Source organism: Alosa alosa, chromosome 12 (genome assembly GCF_017589495.1).
Source record: "Alosa alosa isolate M-15738 ecotype Scorff River chromosome 12, AALO_Geno_1.1, whole genome shotgun sequence".
NCBI classification, from domain to species: Eukaryota; Metazoa; Chordata; class Actinopteri; order Clupeiformes; family Clupeidae; genus Alosa; species Alosa alosa.
Window position 1 is genome coordinate 6524248 of NC_063200.1, and position 12316 is coordinate 6536563.

Genomic DNA, 12316 nt, shown 5'->3' on the forward strand with positions numbered 1-12316 from the left:
AAAGAAAGAAAGAAAGAAAGAAAGAAAAGAAAGAGAAAGAAAGAAAAAAAGAAAGAAAGAAAGAAAGAAAGAAACAGCTCACAGGAAATAATAATTCAACAAAAGTACTGATTTCTGCTATGAAGGGAAAGGTACATTTTACATTAGATTACAGAAATATAATAAAAATACTCAATGATCCTCAAACAGAGAGGTTTGAAATAAGAAAGTGCCAGAGGGTAGTTACACAGTGTATGAGCAGTACAACATGCCTCAGAAATCTGATGTAATGCAGACCTACTGATACTGTACAGCTGGGATGTACCAACATCAAAATCATAATAGGAAAAAAACAATAAGTCCTCCCTTTTCTAGATGACCCACTTATAAGAGCACACCCTGACCAGTAGAGCAAACTAGGACCCTAAACTGCAGGAAAGTGGAACACAGCCTAAAATAAGCCACCTCGATCCACATCCCTCAGTATTCCCCAGTCCTCCTGCTCCTCTCCAACAATGGGAATTACTCCTCAGAGGCTGCTAGTGCAACCATTCCATCTTTACACTGTACTTAAAAGAGTCTTTAATCATTTTACGCTGTTTATGCATTCTATTTATTTATGGATTTTATTTACCAGCAAAAATACTATTGATTGCATTACACAAACGTCATGAGGGATAATGGCCGCCAAGATGTCCCGAGCCGATACATACAAAATGAATGGACAAGGGGGAGGCAAACAACTCCACGACACCAAGCATGCATAGTCCACTAAGTGAAAGGGGTCAGTTGATCTCAATTTAAAAACAAATGAAGTGTGAGAGGATATTCTACTTCATGCAATTAGACGCATGCTAATAATCTGAAACGCATTAGAAGGCTACAAAAACAGCTGTATATAGATAGTGGCAATGTACAGCACATGAAACTGCAACCAAAAGCGGCACCCAACTCAGACGAACAGAATCAAATGGCGTATCACAGGCGATCTGATCGCAAATCAAGCCTGTCTGTCTAAATAAGACTACAACAGAACAAATAGCACTGAGACTAAACAGACAGCCTGCTGAATACACCACAGCAGGCCCGCCTTCTTCCCTCCCCAACAGCCCTTACTTCTGAGCATGTTGTCATGGCAGCAGTTTGCCACTTCCAATCTCAGACCAACTGGTAGCATTTGTGAATTACTGGGTAGCCTCCAAGACTGCTCTTGGAAGACAAGACTTTCAATGGGACGTGGCAGAATGATTCACTCATATCCTTGGTCATTTTGTTGAAAAGAAACAGATATTTGAGAAGTCATTACAGACAAAATACAGAAAAGGACAAACTTGGGATGTTTAAAGAGGGAGTGGGGCATAAGATTGCAGATATTCCTCTCAGAATGGTTGATATCCTCACTGTGACTAACTCAAATGCTCCAAGAGTGTGACGGTGACAGCTGGTGAGCCTCGCGCCAGGCTTTCCTATGAACAAGATCCCATCGCTCCCCCTCTCAGATCCATGATATTACTTAGAGTTTCAATACACCATACAGTATGCAGAAAATACATGTCTAATTGCTGTAGAGAAAAACAATCTTGCTATGTGCTTTGAAACTGTACTGTACATCAATTGCTAATGATGGGCCACAAACAACAAGAAGGAAATGAATGGGGATATGACACCACTGCTGTAGTGCACAAAACACACACACACACACACACACACACACACATTTCAGTGGCTGGCACGCATTTCAGCGGCTGCCACAGACAATCTTTGTATCTGGGTCACAATCTAAGGTTTCATGTCCTTCCATGCCCCCCCTCATGGCGGAAGGCTGTTGCTGTTTATTTTCTTAAGCCACATGGCCTTTTGGGGCGCCATCATTTGAGCCTGCTCACCTTTGAGCTGATGGCTGCAACAGCTATAAATATCAGTCTCCAGTCAGAAAACCTAAACAAATCATGGCATTAAAAAGCTCCAATGATAGGATGACACGATTCAAGAGGCCTGCATTCATTGACCTCATATAAAACCTTCCATTTTGATAAAGAGTTTGATTTTCTGCACACTGCTTAGAACAATCTGAAAGAGATATGAAAATTCATGTCACAGAAGCAACAAAAAATATACTGTATTTTAAAAAGAAAAATACATAGAAATTCTATAAAAGTAATTCAAATAAACAAAAACCAAGGAAGATATTGTAGGCTGCCTAAATATATTTAGCTTTGTCATCTGGGTCTTTAGGTCTACTGATAAGATTCGGGTAAGAAAAAGCTACCAGAGTGGAATAAAGCAACACCATTCATTTGCAAAAGCCAAACCAAACTCTCCCCTCACTCCAACAGTCATAGTAATCGCTACAACAATCGCTTCTTGTATTTTTGCCAGTAAGGAAGATTTGACTATAGGTACCTCCACATAGTCTGTACAGAGCTAGCCAACTCCGTGTCCACTGTGGATTGATTGAGCATCCTTTTGTGACCATGACCCTATCCTGTCCTGACTATAATTTGTCACCTGTGTTTTAGCGTTGGCGTCTGCATGTGTATAGATTTGCATATAGGCTATAGGCCTATATTGACTACCAAATATGCCATCTGCCGAATAGAGGCATAACCACACTGGAGGCCAACCAAAACAGATCAGACAATGTTGTCTTTTGTAAGAGCATTCGCCAGATGATCACAGATAGCCTACAAGGCAACTACTGCAAGTCAAACCGAGAGGTTAATGACGGGCACGCACATGACAGTAGCATGTAGGCTGTAGAGTCAAGACCACGACCTGTGTCAGTAGGCCTATCGAACAGAAGAATGCCGAAATCATTTGTGCTAAAGATTCCAGATGCCATCATGATGGTCGGTTTCATTTTGGGATTGTCAGTAAAAGGTGTTGCAATCAAAACTACTCCTTGAAGACACCACCTGGCATTCACCGATATTGGGGATTTTAAAATGGTAGCATTAACTGACAATTCTGTTTGTGTTTTGGGTCGATATAATAAGCTACAGCATACGGACCGCTTCATTCCAAAATGTGTGCCTAACGACAACTCCAATCTCTACCGTCGCATTGCCGATGGTGCAGTTTACTTGTTTTGGGGAGGATATGACATTTGTTATGTGGAACATTTAAACCACTTACATGCATAGTTTTATTGGTTGTGTTGGATTTACGTGGTGTGAAGTCAATTCCATGGAAGCTATCCACCCTTCGCGTTACACTATACCACTTTCGGGCAACCCTATGTCAAGCCCTTGACGTGACGTGAGCAAGCACTTGAAACAGCGTGATGTTCAGTGAAGTAGACTACGCCAAACGTCTGCATGCTAAACAACAAAACATAACCATTTAACAGGAAATATGGTAGATTTTGCTTACCATTACGAAAGCTACGTAACCCAGCCTTCCACGAGGCGTGACCAACGATTTGGACTACTCCAGAAATATGAAATCCGTCACATTTACCACAAAGCTCATTTCATCTCCACTGGGAGGCATAGCCTACTGCGAAATTTAACATTCGGCGTCCAAAATATATTTAGCACCAACTGAAACAAACAAAATGGCTAGGAAAAACACAAATACCTCGTACACAAAATCGCACAGGAAGTGTCAGGTATGTTCTTTGAATTTGACAGAGTGGTACATTGCCTAATCATTTGCTAGCTTCATAGCCTGTGAGACTCCGCCTTTCCAGAATGTAAAAGCCAATCAACACACTGGGCCTTGGCAAATTTTGCACTTTCATGCGCAGGTGCTTTTCCAGTCTTGGCTACGTGATGAAATAAAGTCTGTATAAATACATAAACCAATGTAGTGACACTCGCTGATTTCACAAGTTACAGACTCATCAAATGCAAAGGGCCAGAGTGGAATTCTCTCAGTCAAATGATCTGATTTGCTTATTTATCCCTGCTTGGTGACACGCAAATGACATGAATGACTAAACATATTCCCCCAAATCTCACAGAATTAAATGTTATACAGTATACCCACGTGCATCTTCTGTCTTTGGTTCACTCTCTGTATCTTAAGCACATCTGCTTAGCTGGGGATCTATGGTTTTGGGTATTGCCATTCAGACTTACCAAAATCCTGCTGACCCCACCTGTGACTTAACTCTCGCTAGTTTCATAATTAAACTAGATGAAGCTTTTTGATACAGGTTTCTCCTCAAATAGTTCATGCCAAAACTTGACAGAATCATGGAGCCCTACATCAAAATGTGACAAACCCATAAGTCTGTAAGCTGTATCACCATGGGAATGAGATGTTAAAAAACTAATATTTTAGAAGGTGATCATTGTTTCGTTATCCTAAAAAAGGTGTCATCTTCATTACCAAACACACACAAATGCACATTTCTAAAGAAAAAGACAATATTTATTGCTGAACCCATCTGTACAAAACTTTTATGTTCTTCTATAAGAAGAAAAAAAAATCATAAAACACATTGGGAATTCTTTTTAAAAAGACAAAAGTACACAAAAATTAAGACAAGGAACCAAAAGGAGATGTCCTCTTGAGGTAGTTTTCATTTGGCGGTAAATACATATCCCAAGTAAGATTTTTATGGATTAGAACTTATTTTCAATTAGATTTTCTGAAATGTTGAAATTTGTCAGAAAGAGTAATTAATAACTTTTACAAAGAAAAGACGATTGATTTTCTTATCAGCAATAACTCCGTTAGACAAGTCCATGGTTAAATAAACATTTCAGAAATATATATTAGAAGTACTGATTGTCTTGGATCACTTAATTTAGACATAACTTTTATAAATATGGTCACATCAAATTTAAACATTGAATTAGTAGTAAAGGGTTCTTAAAAGGACACACAACACCTACTGACTGCTCTTTTACATCAGTGTGTTATGTTCTTGTCCCAAGGGTTGGATTCGCATAGACAGAGGTTTTTTTTTTATTATTATTTTAACCATTAAAATCCTGAATGATTGTCCTTCACTCTACATAAAAATCACTCATGACCTGCAAAAAGGCAAATTAAAGACACAATTCAGGTTACACAAATCTCATTATTTCACAATTTTAAACTTTTTATCAGAAAAAATAATCAAGTAATCAAATAATCAAAATAAGTCAGGATCAAATGTGACAAGTAGGCTATACACGTTGAATTAAAGTCTCAACAGTGTCTTCCAAGCTCCCAGGCACTGATGATCTACCAGGATCAATGAGAACTTTATGATCCGACACTGAAATTACCTGTTGATTTCAACATCATTTGAAGACATTTCAAGAAGCAAAGATAGAAACCAAATAATTTCTTTAAAAAACTACAGAGACAGGAGAATAGAAATACAGATGTTAATATAAAAGTTATCCATATGACAGTAACCTTATTTCAATGGAACCCCCCACACATACACAAACTACCCGTTTTTATTTGATCTAAATGATCAGACTCTCAATATACTAACTCTACATAAATACACTTTGCCTTTGTTTTACTTCTTACATTTGGATATAGGCAGAAATCTGTACATCTACATACCCCAAAGCAACCAATGAGGTTTAATTGTGAATGAGGTTTTTTGTTCATTACATGTCAATAATTCCTAACAGCAGATCATTTAGAAAATTCAGACTCTCTCTGAAGCCTATGAACCAGAAGTGATTCAGAGTACTGAGTCATTGAAATGAAAGTAAGGCAGTATCTCTCTACTGTCTTCCACTGACATTTGAGTGTGAGGTGCTTTAACTGTTTCTGTATTGTACTGTTTTATCATACTCTGTTTGCTGGCTTACACAAACTGAGGTATTACGCATCAGTGGGAAGTGGCATCTAGGACGGAAATAAAGAACATTGTTTAAAAAATGGAGTATCTATTGTACCAGAGAGTGATGAAATAAATACCACTGCTTAAGTAAACGCCAATGGTATTCACAAACAAAATGGTGCCTCGCTAAAATGCAACATGACCGTGAGTGAATAAGGTATGTCAGCATCAAAATGAAAGCACTTACTTTTTTTTCACAGTAATTTTATGCATTGAAATGTACTGGGGGGCACATTAGCTGGCCGAATACATGTATTCCCAGTATCTCCCGATTCCCCAAGGCAATTTTGTTTTGCCAGCACCTGAGGCCTGTACTTCGAAGCAGGATCTTGGGGTTAGCGAGGTGACTTAAGGTTTCAGTGGCATATTGGTGGCTGTAACGGTACACATAAATTATGGTTCGGTGTGTCCATTGGTTTTGAAGTCAAAGTTTGATTCATTTCCTGTACAATAAGCCTTTAGGTACTGCTAACCTAAAATTCACTGACAATATTGCTGATGTGCAACAGGAATATTATTTTGAAAAGGTATCAAATGGGTTTTAACCTTAATTGACTAAACTGACAAATGGTCCACCTAGGGCTGGGCAAAATCAAAAAATTATTTTCTTTATTCAAATCGATTTGTTTTTATGAAAATCGATTTTCTCCAATGTTTCTAAACTTTATCAAGCTGCTGATGGGCAGCAAATATAAGCAGGATCTGATGCCAAAAGTGATGGAGCTCATTAGTGGGGTCATCCATAAGCATCTATAGAGACTTAGGCCTACTGCACAATGTATAATCTAATGATACTGGTAATGCCAGAGTAGGTCTGCACTACAGCCCCATGATAGTCATGACTTTTTTTTGTCATTTCTAGTTTGTAGGAGGGGAAAAAATCCATTAAAATCCTATATCAGGTTTAATGTGAAAAAATGGCCATATCGCCCAGCCCTAGGTCCACAACTTAATATGTTTGTGTGGGAACTTAAATTTGAAACATGGTTCGCAAGCAAAAAAGCCTACTTTTGATTACCGTTAAAGACTGCATTGGTATACAGTGCACATCTGTATTTCACCTAACGTCTTGTACCTAAACAGTTCGGTACAAACACATGTACCTTTAAACCCCAAGTAAATCACCATGGTAACTTACGCTGAAGTCCTAACCTACTCTGGAAAAAAAAATGTACAAGATACCGTACCAACCAATCAATTCTCTTGGAAAATAGTATAACCATTCCAGATGATCTCAGTGCGCATATAGTTGGAGGGTCTCTTGGGAGGGCTGGGAGCATTTTAGAATAACGCTAATAATGGTTTACACATGAAAAGAATACATCTAAGCATCCCATTTGCCAACTATTGATTTCAATTCATAAACTCATATTTCAAGCAAGTATTTTAGTTTGTTCCTGTGAAGTGAAATGGGCGGCTTTATTTGCGACTAGTGCCAACGAAGTCCAACCCCTTTTACCAGCTAACAGAAAGACACCCTGGGCACTATGCGTCATAGTACAGGCCCCAGGTTTGACAGTCAGTTTATACCCTGGGGAAACAAAAACCTGAACACTGTCAAAAGCCTTAAAAAACGTCCAAATGAAATCACTGATAGCCTTTTGACAAATCAAATTGACATAAACACTTTAAGGTCTTGACAAGGATGGCACCAACATTCAGAGAGTATGGTCCTGAACAAAGTCACTTTGTCCCTGAATCTGCACCACCCAACTTAAGACTCCTGTGTTCGGCCTGGGATCAACAGATGCTCTGCTCTGTTGCAGACCGCTTGGCCTGGTGAGCCCTTCTGCAGGAGGCAGTGTGGCGGTTGAAGCTGTCCCTCCACATGAAGCGCTTGGAGCAAAGGCTGCACTCGTACGGCTTGATGCCCGTGTGGATCTTCATGTGGCCCACAAGGTGATGCTTCATCTTGAAGCTCTTGCCACACACTGCACAGCCATACGGCCGGAGGCCCATGTGCATGCTCATGTGCCGGTCGCGCTGGCTCTTGTGCGTGAAGCTCTTGCCGCACTGGCATGGGTAGAGCTTATAGACACCTGATCCGAAACCAGAGTTGGACGTCTCGTCCTGGGTGCCATCCATCCCATCCTCATCATCGTCGTCATCGCCGCCTGTTCTTCCTGGGCCCAGTTCCAGAGGGCTGTTCTTCGACATGCTGGGCGAACTCTCATCTTTGTCGTTGGGGAAGCGGTCCATGGAGGTGCCGTAGAAGTCCAGGGGGTCACAATCCAGGCTCTCCTCCAGCTCGCTGACCAACTTCTCGTCCACACTGTCCTCTGTGGAGTGCATGGAGGAGGTTCCTTGGTGAGGAGGCAGGCCCAGCTGCTCTGAGTCTGTGCTGGCCGTCTCAGCAGTGAACAGGCTATTGCAGTCGTCGCGGCATGGCCTCTCTGTTTTCACCTGCGTCCACTTCCTATGTCCCATGATGCTCGGCGGAACATAGACAGGCCTGGACCTGGGGAGCTCAGCCTCAGGGTCTCCATTCTCGCTGGCCGACTCAGCCCGGTCAGGCGGCGAGGAGCCGTTTCCACTAGGGGGCGCTCCAAGCTCCAGCGCATGTGGTGAAAAGCTCTCATCCAGCAGCTGCTCAAAGTCGGACGATCCTCTGCAGCTAGTCATCCTGCCAAATCCCTCACTCCCTCCAACCCCCGTGCCGTCTGAGAAAGCTTCTTCGCCTCGGTCACCATGGTAACTCTCACCGTCGGGGGATGGATGCTGTTCGGCTCGGCTGCTGCCCCGACACCCTACTCCCGACGGGGTTTTGTGTGAACGTGATGTGTTCCCCTCCAACAGCTCGGTGCACTTATCCACCACATGCCACATCTGCAGGAAGCTGGCGGCCGTGAGGAAGGCCACCACCTCACACGAGGGCAGGGTCAGAGAACCAGTGTAGCACGACTGCAGCAACCCCTCAAACACCCACGGGTTCATCACCTCCGGCAGCACCACCCGTGCGCTGTTTTTGAGCAGGACCTGGTCGCAGAAATACGGCGAGCTGGCCGCCAGCACAGCGCGGTGTGCCCGGTACTGGTGGCCCCCGATGCTCACAATGATGTCACACAGCTGGCCCCTCTGGCGCTGCTGGTTGAGCTTCTGCAGAATGGAGCACGAGAAGTCGGGGAACTCCACACGGAAAGCATTTTTGTCAGATTCCATAGCTAGTAGATTCTACAATGGCTGCAAAACAATACAAGCACATGTACTTTAAAAAAAAAAAATAATAATCATAGGACAGTTTGTAAAAGGTGCATTGTAAAGGGACCCCAGTTAGCAACAATCTAAAGTTCAATATACATAATAAGTATGTTACCAGCCAAATGTGAATGAGTGAATTTATAATGGTTTCCACCTAAATAAACTTAATCTGGCCTTCATTGTATGATGTCAATCGTTGTTTTTCACCAAGCTGAAGCTTCTAGTTAAATTATTCAATACATTTTAATATAGTTTATATTGATATATAAATATAGTTAAATGAATAAGTTAAAGAAATGCATTGTGTTCTAAGACAGAAATGAAGCTCATGTTCCTGGTATAATGGCAAAACTAGATGTGAGGTTGTGACTTCATGTCACATCATTATGTAAATTACATTTGCTACCAATGAAACAGATGTTACATTATCCGTTCATTAAAGCGTCAAAAATAATTTGAAGGCCGAGAGAAGACCACTATGAATCGAGGCAAAACACTGTTAGATAAAGTGAGAGATCCCCCAAGACGGATTTTAACGTTACAGCAAATTACAGCAAATAGCTTAGCTTGCAAGCTAGCTTTGCAGCACCTCGCTGGAAAGGCGCGCCCGGTTAGTTTATGCACACCATAGCGTCTATATAGTTTTAGCATCTTCGGTGAGTTGGATGTAGATGTTTCAAAGCCAGATTAGAAAGATTCACTGTTATCTCACCTGAATAAGCATTTTTATTGAGTAAATTCGAATCCACGACAGCTGCCTCCCTTCCGAGTTCCACCGGATTTCGCCTTGAGTACGTCATCACGCGGCAGTCTCGCATGGCGCGTAACAAGAAGTGTAAACAAACACACCCCCTTGCTTGGGTTGCCAGATATTTGCCTGGATTGTGCAAGTGACTCAATTACAATGTATTTCAAATGACCATAATAAACATTGCTTTACTGTAAAGAATAGCCTAGGCTAAGCTAATTTTATCATCATAAAGATAGGGCGGCCAATGAAGGGCATGAAGTATTCAAGCAAACGAGCAAAACTGCAGCCCAATGTCCAAATTCATCTTGCTTAAAAATGTATTGTGTTGTGTACAGTTGCATTAGGCTACAATATAACCATAGCCTCATTGACACCATACACTTCTCAATTGAGACTGAGTGGGTCAGGAAAAGATCAATTTAGGCTACTTACGGCTCCAGCAGGAAGGGCTTAACTAGCAGTGACATTAAACTTAAATTGGTGCATTAAACTCTTCGTTTCGTTTCAGAAATGTAGCAATCTTAAAAACGAAGGTTTTAAATGCAGTTGTTTACTCAGTTCCAAAGAAATACACGTCCATGCCAGATCAGCGATTGTATTTGCGTGCCCGTGTTTTAGGGAAAATGGAATTCAATGGCATCTTGCCCAGACAGACCCGCAGAGCAAATCCCAAATTTGTCAATGGTTCGTATCGGTAGGCCCGGCCTACGGCAAAATGGTCATCCTATAAAGATGCATGCCATCCTTTTGACCACTAGATGGCAACACTGTAATGGGGCTGCAATTTGTGGAGTTGAAAGGCCACATCCAGAGACAATGGCAGGTGGCCTACTGTATGCAACAACGTTGGCATCTAAATAATCATGAGTAAGTATATGTGTATATGCCTATCTACATATATACATTTTTTGGGACATATCTGTTCCCATTTCCTTATCTATTATTTTCCCCACCATTATTGTGGACCATTTACACCATTATTACTAAAAAGCCTTTAATTGTGGTCGTATTTAAAATCAGTTCAGTATATCACTCTCTCAATCTCTATAGATGATATTCTATATTATGAATTAAACCAATAATATATTCTGTGATTAAACCAATAATATATTCACTCTCTCAATCTCTATAGATGATATTCTATATTATGAATTAAACCAATAATATATTCTGTGAATTAAAATCCCATCTCTGCCATGCCTATTACTATGTTGTCCTATTATGGTCATGCCTGACTGTCTCTCTGCTTCCTCTCACCCAATGCCTCATGGGAACATGAACATGGACAACAGGATCCATGATGCTGCTAAGGACATGAGCACTCTATACCTACACACTGGTCAGGTATAAAGGCCAACATATGGGGTGTTGATGGACGAAAATAATGTTTTCTGTGTCAATGACCAAATGACAGTCTAACAGGGGGAGCCGATTAAAGCGGCTGGTATATCATTATCATGCTAATGCCTGACTGTATGAAAAGAGACAACATTGGTTATTTTTTATACAGTTATGTGTACTATATGTGCATGGGCTACGTAAATGTCATTTTATTTGAAATGGTGCATATTTGTTATAGAATTTATTTAAATGAAATTAACAATCTATTCTCAGCATTGTTAAATCTTAGTCGTAGTCTTTTGGTACCTAAGCAGAAGCTTGAGGAGTATTTAGAGGGAGTGCACAAAGATAGGGAGCGGTTCAGAGAGATGGTACTTCCTGCTGATATCCCCCCTATTGGTGAATTAAGTAGCCAATGCGACGATAGTCCACCAAGGTGGAAAGAGGTGCAAGAAGTAATAAACGTGCAAGGGCCTCTTCAGCCCGGGACCTAATGGAGTGCCCTACCGTTGTATAAGAGTGCACCAGATGTTTTAAGATTTCTATGGCAATTAATGAAGATAGTTTGGAAAAAGCAGAGTATTCCCAAGGCTTGGAGGAGGGCTGGGGGAATATTTATTCCCAAAGAAAAGGATGCAGTGGAGATTAATCAATTTAGGCCAATTAGTCTACTGAATGTTGAAGGAAAGGTTTTTCTTCAGTGTGGTGGCACGGAGACTGACAAATTACCTTGAAAGGAATAAATTAATTGATACCACGGTGCAAAAGCTGGAATTCCTGGCTTCTCCGGTGCTTAGAGCATACCAGCATGATTTGGCACCAAATTCAATTAGCAAAGCGTGAGAAGAGAGACCTGCACGTTGTGTTCTTGGATTTGGCTAATGCTTTTGGGTCTGTGGCGCATAGTCTGTTGTGGGAGGCCTTTGATTATTTCAGAATCCCGGGTAGCATTAAAAGCCTAGTAAAAGCATACTTTCTGGATATTCAATTATGTTTTACTACAGCTGATTACACCACAGGGTGGCAACAACTCGAGATAGGAATCATGGCGGGATGTACCATCTCCCCACTTGCTTTTACAATGGCAATGGAGGTCATCATTAGGGCCTCAAAATGGGTAGTGGGTGGGGAGAAGTTGCAGGGAGGGCCACGCCTCCCCCCGATTAGGGCTTTCATGGACGACATGACAACCTTGACGTCAACCGTTCCATGCACCAACAGGTTGCTGGATAAGTTAAATAGCAATCTGC

General features: G+C 41.4%; 2 protein-coding genes across 7 annotated transcripts in view; both read right to left on the reverse strand.

Annotated features, from left to right (window-relative positions):
- The window catches only part of LOC125304936 (ras-specific guanine nucleotide-releasing factor RalGPS1-like), an 80372-nt gene extending 76738 nt beyond the window's left edge, over positions 1-3634 (reverse strand). For all 6 annotated transcript variants that reach the window (XM_048259480.1, XM_048259474.1, XM_048259481.1 and 3 more), the window contains exon 1: positions 3352-3634. The gene's annotated coding sequence lies outside the window, so the exon portion shown is untranslated. The remainder of the gene's footprint in view (positions 1-3351) is intronic.
- Positions 3635-4336: 702 nt separating this feature from the next.
- On the reverse strand, positions 4337-9770 carry zbtb43 (zinc finger and BTB domain containing 43). The gene is made up of 2 exons (XM_048259894.1): positions 9687-9770; positions 4337-8956 (listed from the first exon to the last, which is right to left on the reverse strand). Exon 2 carries the CDS (start codon positions 8933-8935, stop codon positions 7517-7519), a length of 1419 nt encoding a protein of 472 aa, XP_048115851.1. The 5' UTR covers positions 8936-8956; positions 9687-9770; the 3' UTR covers positions 4337-7516.
- Between the last annotated feature and the right edge of the window lie 2546 nt (positions 9771-12316).

Coding starts and splice junctions, on each gene's coding strand:
- zbtb43 (XM_048259894.1), bottom strand. CDS start 8,935: ATGGAATCTGACAAAAATGCTTTCCGTGTGGAGTTCCCCGACTTCTCG.